This window comes from Lytechinus pictus, chromosome 2 (genome assembly GCF_037042905.1).
Source record: "Lytechinus pictus isolate F3 Inbred chromosome 2, Lp3.0, whole genome shotgun sequence".
In the NCBI taxonomy this organism is placed as follows: domain Eukaryota; kingdom Metazoa; phylum Echinodermata; class Echinoidea; order Temnopleuroida; family Toxopneustidae; genus Lytechinus; species Lytechinus pictus.
Genome location: NC_087246.1, coordinates 13,855,495 through 13,880,048, shown reverse-complemented (window position 1 = coordinate 13,880,048; position 24,554 = coordinate 13,855,495). Strand labels below are relative to the sequence as shown.

Genomic DNA, 24,554 nt, shown 5'->3' with positions numbered 1-24,554 from the left:
GCCACTAGAAGGTCTCTCTTGATACGCAGTCATACAACCTGAAGATCTTCGGTACTCTGTAAATTATAATTTTTTGAATGTGAGCTCAATAAGTCAAGTCAAGTCAAATTTAATCCAATCCAATCCAATCAATTCGATTCAATTCAATTCAATTCAATTCAAATCAAATCAAATCAAATCAAGTAAAATCAAGAAAACTGAAACAAGATTATATACCTCCATCATTGTCAACTTCAAGAAGACAGAAGAGAGTTGGGTCAACATTCTTCATGTCAAACTTCTTGAGAGCCAAGATGACCACTTCATTGGCTGGAGTAGACAGAGATATACTGACCAGCTTGCCCTTAGGTGGTTGACCAGGGATTCTAAGGACGGTCTGAAAAGTGAGTAACATAGACAGGATTATAATAGTGATTCAAATTCAAAGAAAAAACTTTTAATGGTAGTAAACTACAACATGTTGCAAATTACATAATATTACATGTATGTGTAATTGGTATCGACATTATGAATTAGCCACCTTGCCAAAATCAGAGCTGTGTCTTTCCCACAGGAAATCAGCAAGTGGCTTTTCATTACCAATTTTCACATGTCCTCATAGACAAAAACGGGAATGCAGGAAAGCTGGTATCATATGACATACAGCTCTTTTATACCGAACAGACTTTTGACGATGGGCCTATATTGGTAAATACTCTTAATCATAGAGAGTTAAACATGTCACAACACTTATAAACACTCCTGAAGACGGACAGACAACCTGCCCGAAACGTCGAGTAACCTCTCTTCACTCCATCTTGCTTCTACTCAAACCATCGCTGCTCAAGCCACATTCAGCTCATCTCATCTGGTTTACAGTCCTTTTCAGGACTTCACCCACTTTCAAGAAAAGAATACTTCTAATTTCCTCTTTTCATCCTTTCTCGTCTTTCCATTTCAATCTTTCTGTCTGTATTTCCTTCCCTTCTTCATATTACACATGGTGAACCGTAAACCTTCTCAACGTTATAAACTCCACCATGCAAACCTACAAAGATCAACTTATAAACACGTTGTAAGCAAAATCAGAGTTGGTTATGGTTTGTCAAGAATAAATAGTTTTCAAAATAATTACTTTAGACATTAATTCTCTATTATAAGCAATAAAAGTCAATCCATTAAGTCTGCACATTCCTCATTAACTTTGATACAAACATGAAAGGCATACATTTCAACTGGCACTTATCAATACCAAATTGCTGTATCTTAATGAACTTTCATCATAATAATTATAATGTATAAGGTTTCAGCTCACCTTTATAGCACCACCCTGTGCAGTCTTCTGCCTGAACTCAAACCTATTACTAGAATGATCACTCCAGCCATGCTGAATAACAAGTGGGCTATCCATTGGCACAAGCTCTACATCATTACCTGCACATGGGGACATTAAAAAGTTAGGAAAATTTGTATTATTATTATCATTCTACTACTTTTTAGGAATATTGGTATTACATTCATTTTTTTTCAATTAAAGCTGGGTATTGTGTGCACCGGAAGTTGAGCTAATTTGATACCTTCATGTAGAACCGATTCGGCTGATCCTGATTCAAATTTGAGTTACATTTTTAAGCTTGTGATCTACAAGATCACCTTTGAACTTGATTGATAGACATCTGATGTGTAATTTAAAAACCTAATTTTATTAACAAGTTAACCGGTGTTGCTGGAATGTTATGAGGCAAAGATTAGGAGGGGCAATCAAGTGAGTGTAAAAACGACGGAATGACCCATCAAAACTTTTTTCTAATGAGAATGTTATGGTGCCATTGACAATATCAACATCTTTCGGGAAAAGCAATTAAGTAGTGTCTGCATACACCTTACCCTTGTCTTTGCCATGAATTGTAGCCTGTAGCACCCTGTAGAGTCTGGGGTCCTCAATCAGATCCAACTGATTTAAACATAAATTGATTAAATCTTGAGTTGTTGATTCCTCTGTCAGTTTCACTACCAGAGTCTTTGATCCACTCCCTATAATTATTTAGATGAAAAAAAATTAAATACATATTATCCTTTTTTCTAAAACATTTTATAATCTACGATTATGTGAGTATAAATGAACATTGATGACAACTCAGACAACGTTCATGTTCATTAAAAATTAATAACATATATATATATACACAGTGGTTCATTGAAAATCAAGATACTTCATAGACAATCTATATGTTATCTATATATTTCAGCATATTTTTCTTCTAAAGAAGTCATAAATCATTATATTATAGAATAATTATTAACATTAAATTAACCTATTGAATATCAAACCTGTACTGATAATGCAATGTTAATTTGAAATATCATGGAAGAATTCAAGCATATTTGGAACAAATCGCATTTTGCTCATTTTCTGAAAATGTGAATGGAACATATCATTTTATATGAGGTTAAAATTAATTGAAAAAATACTAATGTCAACCATTTTGAAAGATTGCAAGCCTTTATTTTGGAGTAAAGGCCAAATTATTTTCAAATCGTAACCACTCGTACGACTGCTATGACGTCATTACGACTAGATATTAAATTCGCTTTTATTCTAAGAAGGATGATAGCATAGTCACAGATTTGAACATAGGTATTCGTACGATGATTTAGAACATTACACAGTAAGATATTCCAAGTCTCAATATTAGCATCAAATTCTACTACATTTTATTCTAAAATCGGGTCACAAACCAATCGTAAGGTGTGCGGTCGCCTTATAACAGAACTCACAATAAGATGAAACTAAGTGAACCATACCCAGTTCTTTTAAAGAGAAAACATTTAGATATATTATCATTCTGCAATATGCTGCATATGTTTATTGCGTGAATCAAATATAAATTATCATCAATGTAAGATATAAAATGGATACCTGTTTGTCCAACATCTGTCCATACATGAATGGTGTTGCTATCTCTTGGACTCTTCTTCCAATTTGACGGGGAGATCACTTCTTTCAGCTTGAAGAGTCTACATGAACAAGAATCATACACATTCAAAATAGTCTTTTTCTTTCGATAGTGAGATTTAGACTAAAAAAGTTGGATTAATAAAGCATCTCTTCAGTGATGAAAAACAGGTAAAAGAAAAAAGATACATTAAATTCAACAAACTTTATATCTATAGATTTCTAAAATGGTTAAATGATTGATAAAGGATTCTTCTTTTTCCTCACCTTTTTTTGTGTTCATCGTCTACCAGTAAACGATGTTTACAGCATGTGTCTTTGGAATTGGAAGTTACTATTATAACGCAATGGTGAAAAATCAAGAGACTTTCATAACGTATTGACATGTTTTCTTACCCTCCTTTCTTCTTCTTTTCTTCTTTCTCACTCCCAGAACTTCTACTGCTCTCACTTCTTGTTGGCTTCACATCTCCTCGCCTGGGACTCTCCTCCTCTACTGGTATCTCAGTCTCAACCTTCCTTCCCTTTGTGAAATCCTTTTTGGCCCCATGCTCAGTCCCATCTACTGAAACATTCGCTGGGATCACTGCACCTAGAGAATCACTGGAAGTTGTTCTAGACAGGCCTTTTTTGTCAACAGAGGTTTTTCTTGTCACAGGTTCTTTGGGGGAGCCTTTCAAGATATTGTCCTTCTCAACAGAACCTTGTTTTAGCACCTTGGTACTATTGGCAGTATTTTTGGAAGCATTATTTTCAACACATTTCACATTTCCTGAGATATTATTAACTATCATGGCTGATTTCAGAGCTTCATTGCTCTGTTTTTTATTCATAAACTCAACTTCTTCTTCATCATCATTGTCAAAGTCAAAGTCGCTGTCTTCTGATTCTTTGCTGTCCTTATCAGCAGTCTTACCAGAGGGTATATTTTTCTCTGCATCTTTACTTGCTTGGTTTGCAGCAAGTTTGGCTTTTTTTTCAGTTTCTTTGATTTCTGCCAGAAGTTCCACAACTTCTTCTTCTTCCTCATCATCTTCATCGTCCCAATCACCATCAGAATCATCGGTTTCATCATCAGCAGCATCCATCTTTCCTGTGACCTTCTTCTTATCAATCTCCTTCTCTGTATCATCTTCATCATCAAAATCTCCATCAGAATCATCGGTTTCTTCATCCGAGGCATCCATTCTTCCTGTGACCTTCTTCTTATCAACCTTCTCCTCTGTATCCTCTTCATCATCCCAATCATCATCGTCATCCCATTCATCCTTCAGTCTCTTGTTCTCTTCTCTGCTGTCATTCTTCTCCGGACTAGATAGTAGACTGTCCCGTTCTTCTGGTGGTAAGAGCTGAATGTCTTCAGGGTCATCTGATTGTAACACACTTACCGCTGCCATGTATTTCTGTTTCTCATAGCCGCTGGTATGGCTGATAACACCTGGTAAAGAATATGTAGAATTGTGTTTTGACAATTGGTAGGAAGGTTTTCTCTAGTGGTAATTGCTCCAATAGAAAATCTGCACATGAAGACAAATATGACACCTAATCTCAAACATGAATCATAGTCCTCATATTTATTCTGATTAAAAACCCTATCACACACTATAAACCTAAGCTCAAAGTAGTCTATATTAATTGAAATTCGAATATATCCATTAAACCAACAGAGTCCCTGTAGTAGCCACAAAGCACTGTTATCATTGGCAACTTACTCAAAACATCATCTCTCGCAGTAGTAGAAGATGGGTTGGTCAATTCGTAGAGAGTAGATAAGATTTTCTCTCTTTCTATTGAGGAATCTATATTCATTTCATCTGTAAGGAGACACAAGAATATTTAAAAAATATCAAATTATTATCCAAATAAAAAAAATTTAGAGGGGCTAAAAAGTTAAAAATATTGTCATACTATCGCCATCCCAGGAATGTAAGAGATATGGACAAATTAAATGAAATATTCAATACTACATGTATCTTCAGGAAATCTTTAGCATCACTACACAATTGCATGTATTTTACAAAACCCAGCCAAAGGGTTGTCCCTTATTCAAACTATATATGCAGAGTGCAAGTGTGATATAATTGGAACATGAGCAATATCAATAAGGCATTAAAGATTATCATTCATTCGGTCTGAGTTCAACAAATTAAAATTAATGAAAAAAGATCCAAACTTACTAAAAACTTAAATCAATGTTTTTATTTCATTTTCCTTAAATTATTATACATGTTGCAAGTATGATTTGATACTTAAAGCTCATCAAACAATGAGATTTTATTTGTTATCTGAATTATTACTGAACATGGAATTTGATACATAATGTGTATTAAACAGGTCTGAAAGTTTTGAAGGATATAAAATGCTGGGAAGCCCCCAACAACATGTACAGGGATATAAATGACTACTGATGGGATTTATCAAAGGATATGGACTGTTATTTGATGGATCAATAAATTATTTACATGAAAAATTACAAGAAAGTTCAGTTGGGACAGGTGCCAGAAACTAATTACTTTGGTTTAGACAAGAATTACTCACCAAGCAAGGACATATCAATTTCCATTAGCTCTTTTCCAGAAATGTCATGATCTGAAAGAAGTATATCAAATATATTTCAGATAATAGTCATCAAATAGAGGATGATGTAGAGAAGGGGCAAATGAAGAAGGTGGATGGAGATGAAAGGACAGAGAGAGATGAGATGAAAGAAGAAACGATGTGGGAGAGAGTGAGGGTGAAGAAGAGAAATAAGGGCAAGGGACATAAAGAGAGAGAGAGAGACAGACAGAAAGACAGACATAAGATAGACTTGATGTGGGGAGAGGGTGAAGAAGAGAAAGAAGGTGAAAAGGAGAGAGAATGTGGAATTGATTAAATTGCAGGGGATACACTTTGAAAAACATTAATCATCAGTATGTTTAACAATGTGAATACGATTACAAGAATGAAAAAAAAAACAATGTTACTGGGATAACCAATGGCATTAGAGCCTCAGGGTGACATACGTACATGTTGAACAAAGAATGTGTACCTAACACAGGGTGTATTCAAGGCTCCACATTTTTCTTGATCAAATCATCAATTTCATATTTTTGGTGGCCCGCAAAAAAATTTGGTGGCCTTGAAACAATAGAAAACATTACAATTTATCAAAACTTTCATAGCCAAACCGGGCCACCAAGTGTGGGCTTGTACAGAATTTTGGTGGCCCAACTCTCATTTCTGGTTGCCTCGGGCCACTGCTAATGTTGAGCCCTGTGTATTTACATGTACATGTATACATAAAAATAAAAAAAATCAAGATGGATGTAATCCAATATATATGTATAACGCACTGTATACTTGCGTGGAATATCATGATAAAAATTTGCCCCCCCCCCCAAAAAAAGAGTTTTGACTTCAAGATACTCCACATATCACTAAATAAGTAGTTCCAAAATTTTTCTATCATACTATTGAATGTTAACCATTTGTCTTTTCTTTTCTAATCTATTTATATATATATATTGTAATCTGCAAGTTTTCAAAATGATTTTCAGCCTGATGACAAAGCTGGGTGGAATCCAAAACACTGCAGGAGAGGTAACTGTTCTATGAGGAGATAATCTAATAAGTTTCTTTAAAATGCATGCCACGATTTGCTTTTTTGTTTTGACAACAAGGTTTTGGCCATCCCGATTCCCTCCCACTTCTCACCAATAAATGAAAACACCTGGCAAGCATTCAATTGTTCATATTTACATGTACTTTGATTTTGCTGTAATGTTATCTTTATTAAACCCTACATGTAGCAAATACATGTAAGTCTTGAGAAGGGAACTGAATTGCTAGATTCCCTTGTTTATTGTTCAACAGTTTCATAACATCATTTGCAAACAGAGCTTTATTTTTTTATACTCACCAATGAAGTTTTGAGCTAGATGTCCCAGGTTTATAGAATCCAACCAATGTATGATATCTCTCTCTGTCCACTGAGAAACCCTTTTCTTGCTAAATGGAATGCTAGATTTGGGGATTGCATGTTCTGGGCTTGCTTCTGTATTGGGATGAAAGAATTAAAAAGGGAATAGAAATGAAGTTTTAAAGTAAAATCTAATAATATATAGAAAGAAATGAAAGCAAAATGGTTTACTATTCAACTATAATCACAATATCTTTATATTCTTATTGAACGTTTTAGAGACAAACCAATCATACAACTTTTAATTGTGGGTTTGATCTGCAATTTTAGTCTTCTTGAGTAGAAGGAACAAAAATAAGAAATAACAAATTTAACTCCTTCAAAGAAAAGGACACAAAACGAGTCAATACATTCTATTTCAATAAGTCATATTATACCATACACTGTACATCATCAAAATTGATGAAGTACATGTATATACAAATGTACATGTACACTCTTTAATCTAATCATTAAAGTCTGTTACCTAATAGTAGAAATATTAACTTTGTCACAAATTATAAAACTACCACAGAATAAATTAAAAACGTCACAAATTGAACAACTACCACAAATAGAGTTACCAATATCTTCTTTACCCAGAGTAGCCAAATCAGTTTTGAAACTACGCTGCATAGCATGTATTAATTACCATTATGTAACCTACTGTAAATTCTGAGTGCCTAGCCAGAAGACAGAAGGTCCCATTGAGTAATGTACATGTACATATATAATCCATGCCGGGGTTTTGATTGACTTTTGGGCAATATCACTAGATACATATAATTTAATTGACGGAAGGGAAAGAATGTATTTATTTTATTAAATAGAGAAAGAATTTCAAGAACACCTGATTCTGATGACTCACCTAAAGATGAGTTTATCTTGCTTCCTCTATCATCAGAAGATTGTCCTCTATGTGGTCCACTCCCTGACCCTGATGACTTCAAAGAACTACCACTCAAGATAGAAGACAAATCACTATCTTGTCGTTTCCTCTGCTCCTTCTCTTTCATTTTCTTTTTTCCATCCTCCTTTATCTCATTCTGTGTCTCTGAAATATTTCCTTTGACGGATGATGTCATGGAGGGTTTTGGACCACTCTTGAGGGCAGAAAGGGAGGGTGAGGTGGGAAGGTCTGGGAAGAGATCTTCATCGGAGGTGTCTCCAAAATGCACTGAGCTAGATTGTTCTTCTTCTTCTTCTCCATTGTGTTCAGCTTGCTACAAAAATGCAAGCAATTAAGTATATGAAACTATATACATATTCATGTACGATAATCATTCATGTAAATGTACATAATATGGGGTTGAAAACACAATTTTGACTACGGACTCATTTCAATATATGGAAATTATGTATAATAGATTTTAATTGCAGAGCAAAAAGTATTAATGACTGTGGTCAGATGAAAATTAACATGTCACTAATATGGTCATGCATCAGAATTAAGCAAATAAGAGATTTCTGTGTATGCTATGCAGGAAAAAATACAGTGATATAAAACCGAGGGAGTGTATTTTGGGTAAGAGAGTAAACAAAATCATAAAGACAGAGCAATCAAGTTGTATTTATAGAAAAAAAACAAGAAAGGGGTAAAAGAAAAAGGACAAAATGTAATGTAGGAAACTTAAAAAAAAATTAGACACAAAATAGAAAGAGAGGGTGGAATCTTAATATTAAATGAAAAGGGGGGAGATGGACAATAAAGAGAGAGAGAGACTGAGAAATAAGGCAGACAGAGAGAGCGAGAAATATAAAGTGACAGGAGGGGGGGAGATAAGAAACACAAAAAAAGAATAATAGATAGATAAGAAAAATGAGAATGAGAAAGAATAAGAAAACATAAAGAGGAAGAAGAAAATCAGAATGATCCGAACACTGCTAAACATGGACCATATTTAAAACTTCTCCCAAATAAATTCAAAGCTCCTTCATTTTGAGACCCTGGGAATCTATCATCACATGTTCATACTATCATCTCTAATCCCATCCATTATAATTAGATATGGCTGAGAATGTGACATTCGTGACAAGGTAGAGAGCCTAAAAATACCTTGTTTTTAAGAAACCCTGTCATAGCGACTGCTAAGCTGGGTCTAAGAATGACAATCCCAGTAAATCTATGATACATGAATCATTAGCTGTCTGTACTTCAGTCAACTTATTAAAGAAACATAGAGAATCGACTACTTTAAAGGGAGTGTGATGCTGATAGATCATGCCTAAATACATATTTCTAGGCTGAGTACTATATCAAAGAAATCTGAAAAGAAAACGGCTAACATTTGCTACATAAATATGGAAGATTTTAAAATGTAATTTGTGCTTTAAACAAGAAAATAACTTCTCATTAAAGCTCATACCATTCCAGCTGAATGATGTAAGATAAATTTTACAATTGTTATGACAGACTTTAATAATAAATAACCAGAATTTTTAGAAATGCAAGTTTTTTCTGCACTCTCGTTTTTTGCTTAGCATTCTGTTTTAATTTTTGCATATATCTGATGATATCCTAGTAAATATAAAGAGGAAATCATCAATAATCTAAAGACCAACTGTGAAGAATACTATGTAGGGGAGAGTGGGGTAAATAAGGCCATCTTTTTCACAATTCCAATCATATCTTGTTAATGCATAGCAGTAGTAACATTATAAGATGTCTAATAATAGGTCTTACAGTAGACCTGCATTATCCAATAGAAATATAAGAACTAAATCAATCTCATTTGCATATTAATAAGCATTAAACATTGTTGTCAGGGGACCCTATTTGCTCCGTCAATATGGGGAAAATGAGGCTCCTCGATTTAAAACTACTTTGTGTTGCCATATTCAAAGCAAAAATTTTTCAGTTGGTTTGACACAATCACTGAACATTGACTAGTAACAGTCACATGATTAATATTTACTTATTTTCCCAAAAGGCCCCCATTTAAGGATTTATTTTTTAAATAATCCTATCCAATATTATGAAAAAAAGTGATTGTTGGATTGTTTTTTCAACTATTAGAGTTATATTTTTCTACATGTCTATTGGAAATGGACACTTTTAGTGTAGGCCTACGTGTACATAAAGCATGTGTGGAGATGTCTACACTGCAATTTACTGTTTTAACAGATGTAACCATACAGGGTTAATTATGTTTTAATCTGGGGGCCTCATTTGCCCCATCAGGCATGTTGAGTTCATAGGATTCTGGTCAGAAAATAAGAGGGAAAGTGGTGAATTTTAGTACAGTACTGGCAAGCATAATGATGCCTGACAAAAGTAAACTAAGATGAAAGTTTATGCACATAACTGTACTCGCCTCTCTAAAGTGGCGATGCTACTTTAAAAATTTCAATTTCGAGGTGCCGCTGGGTTTGTGCTCCTCCTGGCTATTCGCATTGAGCTATGAGACATTGTTTATGCTCAAAATGTGTGCTAAGGAACTGTCTCAAATACCACACAAACCACAATCCCTTTTGGCACTGGTATAATTGAGCAGTAAGCTAAAAACTCACTGGGGGCCTTATTTATCCCATGGCCTCAATTACCCCACTTTCCGCTACCTACTGCATATTTAGCACAAGGAGATCAAAGATGGAAATTAAAGTTTATCTACATGTATCTTAATAAAGAAAGTTTCCTTTAACTTTACTTTGATGAATATCATCAAAGTAAAATACAGAGTTTACACAAATGTACAAAAAAATATACTTTTCATATTATACATGATTACAAATTTTCTTTGAAAAAATGGTTACATGAACAATGTATCAAAATCTTCCTTTATTTATAATAAGCAAGAAAAAAGGGCAACATTCACAACTAATTATGTTCTTTTCTTTTTAACAAAACCAAGCATTATTCCGTTATTTCTTTTGTGAAAACTTATGAAAATTTTGTAAAAACAATTCAATATTTAGATTTCTTTCAAGACGATGTCAAAATAGATATAATTTCCTTTAAAGCTTGTCTAGCATGTGAGTGTCAATGAAAGTGGGAATCATGAATGGGAGGCTTTTCCTTCACAAGGAATTGAGTGGAATCAATGGCAAAGCTTCTCAGTTCTTTATACTTCCTCTTACACAGAATACATTTAGGATCTTCCTTTGCATTCAAATTGCAATCTTGCCCATTGTATCAATGCCTAGGGATGCTGAACATGTATGTGTACTGGAATGTGTAGTAAATTAAGATAGAACAGGGAAGTAAACATATCTTCTGCTCAACAATTTTCATGACAAAATTCACCAGAGTAAAAAATTATTTTTATCACAGATCGAGCATGCGATCTTAAACACATAGGAGTAATGCCGAAAATTTGTTCACAAATTATTATTACCTCCTATTAAAGCCTCTTTATTTACAGAGTAAAAAATACTAACTTATAAATCAGTTTGAGTTTCAGTTTATGGTAACTCCCGTAGGAACTCAGCAGGACCCGTGTGGTCCAGTTTCATTACTTATTAGAAATACTAGTAAGTAATGAAAATGACTACATGTCATGGTTGCATTTGAAAAAAAAACAATGTCAATGATATTGTACTGTTGTGTTGTTGATGTATTTGTAAAGCCTTAATGAATACAAACAGTTTACTTTTGTTTGTAATATGCATGAAGGAAATACTGATTCCAATAGCTCAAGGATACAAGTTATTTTGTCAAGGGAAAAAACATTCTAATTGAAAATTCACTTGTATAACTAAAAAAAAATACAAATCTTTAATTTATTTTTTGAATAATAATATCACCTTCAGTAATAATGACTCCAATCGTTTCAGGATGCAAAAAAAAAAAAAGTAATTCAAGGCTTAACCCCCCCCCCCCCCCATCACTCTAATTCATGTTTCTCTGAATTAACAAACATGTATACAAAGAAGCAAGATTATTACTACCTGAGTATTTGATTCTTGTGCAAGTTCTTGTTTAAGGTTTGTGATTTCTCTCAAAAGCTGTTCTCTAAGGCTCCCTTCCTCTACTTCCAAGTCAACTGAAGCATATAGAAAAGGAAAAAAAAATAACTTGAATGCGAAAATTTTGATGCTGAAATTAGACTTTTATCATTATACATCTATCAACAACCTGTTCCAGTTTTTGTATCAAATGCAAATCCTTTGAAAACAGAAATATAATGGGGAAAATACTATACATTTTAATAGTAGAGTGGCAATAACTTCTATTTCCATCATCAACAATATTTTCTTTTCAGTTTCATACATCCATAAAGATCCTGTACACAAATAATCACTTCATTTTCAAGGTCTTTGAAATTAATAAACATCCAGGAAGGCCAAGACCTTGGATGAACTAATGAATTGCCTCAATTCCCTTCTTGGATAATTATTGAACCCCTAATATGATATCGTGATACACCCTACAGAAAAGTGGCCCTGAAAAAGGCTTGTTTTCAAATAAAGAAAACAAAAACGCAGAAAATGAACTTGGTGGAATTTTTGGTAGGTTTCATTTTATTGACTCGCATACTGAAAGAGACCACAATCAAATCACAATGAAATTAATTCACTGAATTAGTTATTATCATTCATAATACTTTCAAAAATTGTTAGTCCATAATTGCAGAAAGTACAAAACAATCAAAGAAAGTTGGTTCATAAGGTCCAACCCTAATAGGTACAATACCTTTTAAAAAGAAAGCAAAAGAAATGATAAAATGGAAGAACATATTGAGTAAGATTATGTACATGTATACATGTAATTGAGTATTATATACACAGTAGATATAGTTTATCAAATATAGTGATCAGTCATTCCATACTTACCGAGATCTTCTTCAGTGACTTGGGAAATGTAATCCCCATCAATATCACAACCTGTATCATTGTGAAAATTGGAAGCAAATATTTAAGAAATGACACAAACAGGAAGAAATACATGTATCTGAATTAATGAATTTGACAGAATTAGTACATGTCAAGTATTAAATACAATAAAAATAACACAACCAATTCTACACTGAAACCCCCCCCCCCAAAAAAAAAAAAACCAACAACAGTCATTGGAGGAGGGGATCAATGACGTATTCTAGAGACTCCACATAGTAAAAGTAAATATTAATGTTTTACTATCTAAACCTAATCTACTCTCATCATAGATCTGGCATACTGTACATGTAGCAATTAAAAACTTTACTGAAAATAAGCATATAGATCATAGATCTATGTATCTTCTCAAAATTGATCATTTGTTTGTTCATCAATTTGAAAAACAACTTCCCTAAAAGCAAGGAAACAAGAAATAATTGATTTGGGAAGTATCTCATTTACTTCTGCTTCGCTTCAATAGAAGGATATTTCCTGACCTGAAAATTAGGAGATAAGGTAGAATTGGCCACTGAATGAATTTATTCATACCAAGTTATGCAGTTTGTACAATAAACTTTAATACAGGTTATAAACTCCAGGGCCCTGATGTGTAAAAGATAAATACCATCATGGTAACAGGGGTAAGTTTGCCACGCAATGGTAACTTGCATGAAATCCTTGATTCTGATTGGCTGTTTTTCAGTGTTACCATCTGTTTTTCAGTGTTACCATGGTAGTAGCCATTGGATGGCAAAGTTACCATAATTGGTAACTTTTATGCAACAGGGTCCTGAACTAATGACTGTTGAGACAAATGAATGTAAATTTCATAAACCTGTTCACGATAACAGTTAAATTACATTTACATGTATAACTGAGCTAATGGACTAATGGTATTTCAGTGACTAGCTGCAAATTTGTCACATAAATTGAACATTTGTTCTATACTTTATAATCAAACAGACACAGGGAATTAAAAAATTATGTATACATCATGTATAGTATAAAACCAAGGGCATCAAAATTTAGGACACAAAAACATCTTAGTTGAAAGAAAAAAGCAGGGTAATTTTACATGTAGCTGCTTTAAAATGGATTTGGGGATTGATTTCAGTTGACCTACATGATATAGGCGGGAATTTTCAATAAATTCTGCTGGTACTTGGCAAAAAATACTGTATACATGTATACGGGTATAAACTTACCAAGGACACTTTTCAAAATGTATTTCAACACTCTTTCTTACTATACAACATGTAAAATGACGAATTCTTATCAATCTGCATAATTACAAACAACTTTTTGTTGAGAGAATTACACTTGGTGTCAAAAAGAAAATAATGTTAAAAAGTTACAGAAGAATAAATATGTATTTTTAACAGTGATGCGCAGAGGAAATGTACTATTTTGAATGATATAAACAGTACAATATTGATTGAAAAGGAATTATTCATCATTGACATCATTTGGACAATTGATCTATTCTGAAAATTTTCAAGTGTGTTTAAAACATGCATTACATATGTATTTGACTTTCATTTTAAGTACAATACTTCAGATGACACAAATAATAAATTTTCTCCTTGAAAATCCTTCCAAAGTTTTTCCAGCGTGACACATGCTACTTTGAGCTTCTGGATCTTAAAGTATTAGGATTATTTTATAGGGAACGGAAGCAAGATACCGACTGCCAGAAGACAATCTTGTTTCATCCATTTTCAGAGTAGATTTCGTATGTATGCAGTATTGAATTGGGATAAAGTGTCCAATATTTTACATTCAAATAAATGAATATACATGTAATGACTCGGTGTATACATGTTTATTGAATCTATCAATCAGAATTTAATTAGGTTGTGTGAATACAAGTTCAACACATTAACCCCCCTCTCCCCCCAAAAAAAAAAGTAGAAAAAAAAAAACATGATTGAAAAGGAGTATACTTTCTCTGGCATATACATTTGTACCTCTATGTTAAGATGTTCTTTCAATATCATGTTTGTAATGCCAATATTTTTCTCTATTTGTTCCGCTTTTAATTATTAAACCAATTTATTGTCAGGGTAAACTTCCCCTATAATAGTTAGACCTTCAGATATTTTAAAATTTTAAACAGTGTACAGTACATTGTTGAGCAATGAGCATGATAATATTGTGATAACATACCTTGGAAGATGTCAGCAAAGTACTCAAGATCACTGTCATTCAACCATTGCAGAATCTCTGCTTCTGACCAATCCTCAAGAGGCTTGGAAGGATGAGTGCTCCTGTTTGCACTCTTTGACACATTGTTTGATTCTCCAGTAACATCAAAGTCTGCATCCTCCCCTTCAGCTGAGGGTGAAGTGAGTCTGGATGCATTGGACAATTCAGAAGCAGAGGATCCAGGTCGACCAACCTGCTTCAGAATGCCATACCCAGGAGGTGGAGTGTAAGTAGCACGCAAAGATGGGTGATCAGAGTTACTTGTCTTTGGCGTCAGGCGACTGTGTTCTGGAGGCACACGCAAAGAGTATTCTGGCGGTGGCAAGGATTGCACAAACTGGGAGGTGATCTGGCTGGAGTTGTTGCTGGGGGACGGCGAAGCTGAGCCATTGGAGATGAACGAGGTGGGAGTGTTTGTGAGGTGGGCTCGGTCGGTGACAGAGTGCGGAGAGTTGCTCCCTGATGTCTGACTACCGCTGAGGATATCAGTTTTACCATGCTTATTGGCCTTCTTGGCCTTGGGCGAACCTTTGAGGAGGTTGTTCAGAGATGATGAAAAACCTCCAGAGGGTGAGGAAGTATTCTTGTTTTCCTTCTTCTTTTTCTTCCAGCCAAACATGACGGATTGTTGTTGATTAATGGAAGAATCCAATCACAGGATAATGCAGATGACAGGATTTCTCACATGGTTTAATGCAGCTGCGATAATACTACCATCATACGTACATGTTCCTGGAAATGGCAATTAAAAGAACTTAATTAGCAGTACTCTTTTACTAGCAACATTATATACAAACATAAGCATTACAAAGATTGTCAGCGGGATAGCAAAATGAAAGAGGATGGTAGAGAGAGGGAGAGAAAGAGAGAGAGAGGGGGGGTGGAAAGGGTAAGATAAAATAATACTGTAGCACAATGGGAGTGAAAGAACAGGAAAAATGGAGAAACAGCTATGTACTGTAGAAAAATAAAGAGACAGAGAGTGGAGGATACAGAGCAGAAGGATGATGAAGGAAGAGAGTGGAAGAGATCAAGTGATAGAGATACAGAGTGAGTGAGCATACAGCTTGTGAAGGAGAGGGGGAGTGAAGCTGAAAAGTAAATGAAAAGGTGAGGGACAGTGACTATAGCAGTTGATGTGTAAGTATGTCATGAATAGAAATACAGGAAATGATACTACAAATTTGGCTATTCATGAGCTTTTAATCAAGATTGTCAAATACTTGGAAGTTGGTACACAACACACTCTACATGTACATGCCAAAAATATTTCTCATAATAAAGGTGAACTGGCAGCTCTATGGTACTCTCCCAAAATTATGCTTCTTTATTTTTCATTTTACTGTTATGTTCTTTTATCTCACAAATGGGAGCACAAAAAATTTTGATTAAAGTTTCACCTTATCCAAATCTATCAATCATATAAAATATAAATAATGACATAAAGATCATGGCCATAAATTCATGCATATTTTGCATGAAATTTCATTTAATCACAGCAAGATATATGAATGTCTATGTTCCAGTTTATTTGACATCATAGGAATATTTTTTAAATTACATTTTAAAAGCATATGCACAGTGGGGTGCAGGGCCGATGACCAAAGACGTGATGTGACGTTGCACAAATTGGCCCATTTTCAGTGCGGAATTATCATGCTCATGGAAGAGGCTATTTGGGGGCATTTCAATTGAGGATATCAAGAGAAGCCAGAAGATTTTTTTTTTTTAAATATTTTGATGAGCAGATGTTGTTTGAAGGTTTGCATGGTGGTATGTGGTACGTTTCGGGCAGGTTGACTGTCCGTCTTCAGGAGACTGACAGTCGGACAGTCAACCTGCCCGAAACGTCGAGTCTCTCTACTACTCATCATCTCTACTCGCCGACTCAAGCCAGCATCTCCTCACTAGCTCTACTACTCAAGCTGTTCTCAACTCATCAATCTTTCCTGGTTTACAGTCCTTTTCAGGACTACTTTCAAGGAAGAATACTCTACTCTCAAATCTCCACTTTCTCGCCTATCAATTTCTTCTCTTCTCCTATCCACTGTTTCTACAACACTTCACATGGTGTACCGTAAACCACATCAGCGTTTGATGAGCAGGTTATAAAAGATGTAGGCTTTGCTTAGATACCAGATTTATAGATATTTTATATTTCCTTCCTATATCAAACCAAACCTTAGAGAAAAAGCAAAAGACTGTAGTGTAAAGACTGTTTAATAAAATTGTATCTTTTTCCCACTTATGAATTATGTTTAAAAAAAAATGAAATTCATTATCACACTTAAGTTAAGAAAAAAACAAGTGGAATGCCTCTGGCCGTCTCACCTGCATCACGCGATTCAATATAGCAGCAGTGCTGACTTTGAAACCTACTATAACTCGCACAAGATGTTCAGTGATACTTGGTTACTCTTATGTCCACGTTTTATGAACTAGACCAATACACTTACAGAGATATGATGGTAATTCAACAAATACCCCCAATTTGGCCAAAGTTCATTGACCTTATATGACCTTTGACCTTGATCATGTGACCTGAAACTCGCACAGGATGTGCAGTGATACTTGATTACTCTTATGTCCAACTTTCATGAATCAGATCCATAAACTTTCAAAGTTATGATGGTAATTCAACAGATACCCCCATTCGCCCAAAGTTCATTGACCTTTAACCTTGGTCATGTGACCTGAAATGCGCACAGGATGTTCAGTGATACTTGATTACTCTTATATGTCCAAGTTTAATGAACTAGACCAATATACTTTCAAAGTAATGATGGTAATTCAACAAATACACCCAATTTGGCCAAAGATCATTGACCCTAAATGACCTTTGACCTTAATCATGTGACCTGAAACTTGCACAGGATGTTCAGTGATACTTGATTACTATTATGTCTAAGTTTCATAAATCAGATCCATAAAATTTCAAAGTTATGATGGTAATTCAACAGATACCCCCAATTTGGCCAAAGTTCATTGACCCTAAATGACCTTTGACCTTGGTCATGTGACGTGAAACTCATGCAGGATGTTCAGTGATACTTGATTAACCTTATGTCCAAGTTTCATGAACTAGGTCCATACATTTTTAAGTTATGATGACATTTCAAAAACTTAACCTTAGGTTAAGATTTTGATGTTGATTCCCCCAACATGGTCTAAGTTCATTGACTCTAAATCACCTTTGACCTTGGTCATGTGACATGAATCTCAGGCAGGATGTTCAGTAATACTTGATTAACCTTATGGCCAAGTTTCATGAACTAGGTCCATATACTTGCTAAGTTATGCTGTCATTTCAAAAACTTAACCTTAGGTTAAGATTTGATGTTGACGCCGCCGCCGCCGTCGGAAAAGCGGCGCCTATAGTCTCACACTGCTATGCAGGTGAGACAAAAACTGCCATACAAACAAGATGTGCCCTTTCTTTGACATACATGTATTTTTTTTAATCTGATTTACCCTAAAGCCTTGCAAAATCATATTTTTCATTGGAAAAAAAAAACATTTAGATACTACTGATTTTACAAACTTGTCTTAAAATTTCTTCCAACTTCTTTTAGCATGTACTGTACATAACTTTGTGGGGGAAAAGAAATAGATCTAAATGTTTAATTGTAACATAAAACTCTTGCAAAGAATAGCAAGTGTACAATGTACTTGTAGATCCCATTTCTTCTTCTCCTCCTCCCCGTCATCCTTCAACTTCTTATTTAGAAGAATTTAATTCAGTAGATTCTTTCTAATAATCTGTTGGATCCCAACGACTAAAAGTTTTATGGTGCGGGGTCCTAAGGCTGAATGAAGCTATGGACCACTTAAACAATGCGCATCTGTTTCAAATGCAAAATGTTCACTTTGTGTGTGGAACTGTGACAGCAAACTGCATTGTGACAAACGATTCCTATTCAGGTTTTCTAGAGGCCGCAACAGAATGCAAATAAAAACAACAACTTGGAATTTTGCATTTAAATTTTATTTATTCATCTTGTCTATTTTATCCTACAATCATGAACATATTTGTGAAATTAATGCACAGGAAATGCAATATTTTTGCACGAAAGCCAAAATAAATAAAGTGTGCATAGCTTCAAAATCCCACAGACCGAGCCAAGGGAGGCGTTGCCAGTTTTAACTTACGTCGTTAGTGTTACACGGTGGCAGAATTTTACATTTACTGACTAAAGCCTCGGCTAGGGCTTAATTCCTAGTGAGGCTTGAGATACTTACTTTTGGGGTAATGATAATGAGAATATTTACAAGAAATAAGAGTAAGAAAATCAGTTCAAATATTCAAATTGTTACTTATTATTGCATGCATCGAGTAACTCGATCTGTACAGGGACTCAATGGCCATATGATTATGTATTAAGTTCGGATAAACCAAGGAAGAGAAGACTGAAGTTGCGCGACAGCCGAAGTAATTCACTGTTATTGTCCTTTTAAGTTTATTTTTCCCGTTTTAGAGCTTATTCAAGCCAAAAAGGAATAATAATCTTTATTTTGGTCCAGTTCTTTTTTAATTTTTATGAAAGACACAAATCAATGAGCCCCGTTGGGGGAATTTGCTTTGTCAATCCCCTAATGGCAGCTGCACGATCACGAGCCGTTTGTGCACGAGGAGAAAAAAAAAATGTTTTAAAAAATCCTCGAAACAGACGGCTGCCAGCTGTCTACCCCAATCTACCTCGAGCGAAGTTCGTGCAGGCTCCACTCCACTTCACTACCGCTACACTACACTCCACCAACCCGAACTTCGGGACGGTAAACTCGATCGGATATTCCAAGTGACAAAGGTGGGATGGAAATGTTATTCATTGTAAAAATTATAGAAAAAAATTTTGAAAAATATAACGAGAAATAAAAAATAGATTAATTTCTTACTCTTCACCCGTATTTCACTCCGTGTCCATCCTCCGGTTATCCTCAAAATTGGTGATTTTATGTGTGAGGAAAAAGATACTTGCCAAAAATCACCAATTTTGAGGATAACCAGAGGATGGACACGGAGTGAAATACGGGTGAAGAGTAAGAAATTAAACTATTTTTCTTTCTCGTTATATTTTTTTTCTATAAATTTTACAATAAATAACATTTCCATCCCACCTTTGTCACTTGGAATATCCGATCGAGTTCACCATCCCGAAGTTCGGGTAGGTGGAGTGTAGTGTCGCGGTAGTGAAGTGGAGCGTGCACTACCTCGAGCGAAGTTCGTGCAGGCTCCACTCCACTTCACTACCGCTACACTACACTCCACCCACCCGAACTTCGAGACAGTGAACCAGTTCGGATATATCGAGTCACAAAGGTGGGATGGAAACATGTTTATCGTAAAAATTTAAGAAAAAAATATAACGAGAAAGATGAATAACTTAATATCTTACTCTACACCCGCATGCGATGTTTAGAAATCGGCCGTGAATAATACGTGTGAGGAAAAAGATACTGGCCCAAAATCACCAATTTTGAGGATAACCGGAGTAGGCCTGACTTGAAACGGATATTTCAATATTCGGATACCCGACACTGAAAACCGGACGGCGGACGGGTATCCGAAATTTTACCCTGAAATATAAAAAATAATAATAAATATCCATTTGCACTTATTTGAGTTATATTTAAGATTTTCAGTTATATTTGAGTTTTGAACCTATCCGATGATGGCGAGAGTCAGCGTGCGCTAATACCGGTAAAATATTTCTGAAAACCACAAAATTACGAGAAGCTGAATATTTTGGGTTGAATCTGTTTTGCAATTGAATTTGACTAATGTGAGTTAGCGTGAGGCTACGGCTACAAATGTAGATCGTATGACTGTGTAAGCTATTAGTAAATGACTATTATTTGAGTTATACAAGTCAGGCCTAGTTACGATCCCATTTAATGGTTGCGAGAGTATGTGTGTTTATTTTTTAGTTCCGATCGAATGAAATAAGATGCAATGAATTTGACAGAGGCGAGTGTAAGTGCGAGTCTACTATTACTAAAAGTCTAAAACCAGACAGGCCTACATCATTCAGCTCACGCACGTGCTGTCCTGGCTGGACGTGTCTGGAGTGAATCGTCCGATATATATTTGGTCACATTACACTCGCTACACCTTCAAATGGGATCGTACTTGGAATATTTTCATGTCGGGTTTCTCCCCATTCCCCAAATTATAGCCAAGCTTCTCATTTCTCAACTTCTGAAACATAATCACACTTCTAACAAAGATTAAAGACAAGATTTAATCACAGTATCAGTAACTAATCACTTACATTCATCACCAGTAAGTTTTACTGCAAAACACGTCGATTCACAACCGACCACATACTCGGCGGGCGCACATCATAAACCTTTTTTCTGGCACGATACCGCCTTTTAAGTATTGTTGTTTACGTGATGATGGATATCAAAATTTATAGTGGATATGCCATTTAAACTGAAAGAAAGGAAAATGTGTGTTTTGTAATTTATATATTGAATATTAATTCATGAAAGAGATTTTCAATTGACAATTATCATTCTTTCATAATTCTCATCATCATTCATTGCTATCATCTTCACCAATCTTGATAATTATTTAAAATCATTTTCACTAGCCATCACTCATCATCATCGTCATTCATTTCAGTTTCACTCTCATTATCATTCATCACAAAGTCCGCCATTATCAAATCACAAAAACAACATGACACACGCAATCAACATTTATTCGACGTTTTCAACTTTTCATAGTTTGAAAAATAATCATCTTCATTTGTAACCAAAGTTGCTGTGAGAAAAAGTAAAATTCATTTTGCATTTGATGAATAAATTACAAGAAACAACATGACACACGCAATCAACATTCATTCGACGTTTTCAACTTTTCATAGTTTCAAAACTAATCATGGTAACCAAAGTTGCTGTGAGAAAAGTAGAATTCATTTTGCATTTGATGAATAAATTACAAGAAACAACATGACACACCTGAGTAACCGATCAACATTTATTTGACGCTTAAATGGTTTCAAATTATCTTCATTCTTCACTCGCATTGAAAGTCGAGGTAAGAAAATATACTATGAGTTACGCATTTAAAATCATCAAAACATAAGACGGGAAAGAAAAACGATCTTAAGCGACACCATAGTAAAATCGCCATCGTTGTCAGAATGGAACTTTACTCCATTCACGGACGGTCATGCTCCAAAACTGATATAAGACAGGTCATGTTTCAAAACTGATATAAAAACGATGGTTTTCGGCGGGAATATATTATTACCGAAGAAGATTAACTGATATTGGTGATTATATTGGCGACTAAAAGTCTAAAACTTATAAATTTTTTGGTGAGTCTTACTAAATTTAATGAGTTTTTGTGACAGGAAAGTGGTGAATCAGTGTCCACGGATACCCGAACCCGAAAAATGAAAACCGTTAAACTAAGGCGTTATCCGTCCACGCGGGCGGAAACCGTTCGGATATCTGTTTGGAACTTTGGTGGTAGCAATTAAATAAACCGGAGGATGGAAACGGAGTGAAATACGGGTGTAGAGTAAGATATTAAGTTATTTACGATAAGCATGATTTCCATCCATATCCGAACTGGTTCACCGTCTCGAAGTTCGGGTAGGTGGAGTGTAGTGTAGCTGTAGTGTAGCGGTAGTGGAGTGGAGCCTGCACGAACTTCGCTCGAGGTAACCCAAATGATACGTAACACAGAAACAAACGACTCGGACTACACACGAGATGACATTAAATTAAGTCTAGATTTTATCACACGAAAACCACACTAAATATCAAGAATTAATCTTTAAAGGGTATTACCTGTAAGCAGTCACTTCAGACCTCTAGTTTTGCTTGTGATTTAAAAGATAAACTCCGTAACATACATGAAAATTCAAGTAGATCTATTGTTCCCTAGCATCCGTAAACAACGGCGTCGTCACTTATTTTGAAAATTTTATGAACGCGTTCAAACTATATAAAGGCTACTGTCATCCAGCAAAATCGATCTCAGCCGTTCAAGTATGAACGCGGTCGTTTTTTTTTTAGGAGGGGCACAATATTTCTTAAATGCATAATGCATAATGTTACGTTATGGGCCTATTTTGGAGGACAGGCTATTCCATTTTAGGGTACTGTGTAACCGATAATTTTATATGTCTGTGTCATTGCATATATTTTCCTCCTTTTTTTTGTGTGTGTGGGGGGGGGGGGGGGCGGGGTACGGTATATGTTTTTTGTTTTGTTTGTTTTTATGACTGTTTATTGTACAGAATTGTTTTGCTGATCTATACATCGATGCCCCAAACCCACACCTGGGAACCCGAATCGGAGGTAGGTGCCCGGGAGGCGGGGGGGGGGGGGGGGGGGGGGGCCGGGGCATATTCCTCAAAGTTTTCCTTTTAAACAGTTTACCTACTTTTTTCAACTGAACTCAAATTCATATGGAATACTTATTTTTCCAAGGTATAAAGGATGGAACTAGGTCCAATGGTCCATGGGTAAAGAAAGCCGATAAGAACAATAAAAATTATGCAGCCTGTGGCAAATCGAATAATGATTAAAAACACAAAAAACAAAAAGAAAGACCCCATATCTAACCATTAAACCTAAGAGAAACAATTCAGATAATTGATCTGTAAAAATAATTATTTCCGAATTTTCATTTATTGAACTTTTTAAACCTTAATAGGCCTATCAAGCCGTTTCAAACCCAAGCTAGTCCATGAGACTATTATAGCTTGTCATGTGGCTGTCTATGTGGTTTAGATGATAATTTAGAAGGTCTATACCAGGGATATGTCACATCAGAGGAGGATGAATAATTATGGGGAGGGGCATGGCGGGAGAAAAAATCAACCACATTTTATCCGATCGGCTGAGTTAATAATATTTGAGTTCTATGTTATAAATATTATTTGAACCATCTGAAAGACTATATCCTAGCCTGGCCTATACTCGCGTGGCAAAATAAAGCATATCGAAAGCAAGAGGAAAGGATTGAGTATAGGCAAAATGAAATTGGCGAATCAGATCTGCAATGCAGTAATTAATTGAAAAGCAAACTATCCTAACAGTGAACATTCCAAAAAGGCAATTTAGGCCCACAGACTGTTTTGGATAGAATCAAACTTTGATAAAGATCAGTCTCCGAAAGTCAGGTACAAGTGTAATGTTTGACCTTTTCTCTTATTTCTGCGGATGTCATGAAATTTATTAGATATACATTATATTTAAAAAGTGTAAGACCATGCATGAGATGGCGCTTGGACAAAATTGACTCAGCGGGTATTGACAGTTTTCTTTAACCTGCATAATATCAGTGAGCCAATATAGCCTAAATCTCTTTTTGCCATCGGTTGTTTTCACAAATACTCTACAGGTACCCTCCGGAGGGATGAGAAGGCCCGGGGGGGGGGTAGGGGTCACTCATATGCGGCCTGCACTCTAAATTACAGGGATTTAAAATAAGTCCAGATGGACTGTAGCTAGGGACCAATCGATTTCTGAATTTAGTTTTAATCCTAACGACTTAAATTTATATCTCAAATGATTTAAATTTAAATCTTTCGAGATTTAAAAATGAATCTTAAGGATTCAAACTAAATCCGGAATTCGATTGGTCCCTAACTACAGTCCATGTGGACTTGTTTTAAATCCCTGTAATTTAGAGTGTGC

The 24,554-nt window shown here is 35.2% G+C and overlaps 1 protein-coding gene across 2 annotated transcripts in view; it reads right to left on the bottom strand.

Moving 5' to 3' along the window:
* Positions 1–22,872, bottom strand: part of LOC129284281 (uncharacterized) — a 40,880-nt gene extending 18,008 nt beyond the window's left edge. For both annotated transcript variants that reach the window (XM_064110278.1, XM_064110283.1), the window contains exons 1-13: positions 22,698–22,872; positions 14,856–15,626; positions 12,648–12,698; positions 11,763–11,857; positions 7,744–8,098; positions 6,837–6,971; positions 5,474–5,524; positions 4,648–4,749; positions 3,332–4,373; positions 2,900–2,997; positions 1,867–2,013; positions 1,295–1,413; positions 217–376 (exon numbers count right to left, since the gene is read on the bottom strand). In XM_064110278.1, coding sequence (XP_063966348.1) covers positions 217–376; positions 1,295–1,413; positions 1,867–2,013; positions 2,900–2,997; positions 3,332–4,373; positions 4,648–4,749; positions 5,474–5,524; positions 6,837–6,971; positions 7,744–8,098; positions 11,763–11,857; positions 12,648–12,698; positions 14,856–15,513 — 3,013 coding nt within the window. In that variant the 5' untranslated portion in view covers positions 15,514–15,626; positions 22,698–22,872. The remainder of the gene's footprint in view (positions 1–216; positions 377–1,294; positions 1,414–1,866; positions 2,014–2,899; positions 2,998–3,331; positions 4,374–4,647; positions 4,750–5,473; positions 5,525–6,836; positions 6,972–7,743; positions 8,099–11,762; positions 11,858–12,647; positions 12,699–14,855; positions 15,627–22,697) is intronic.
* Between the last annotated feature and the right edge of the window lie 1,682 nt (positions 22,873–24,554).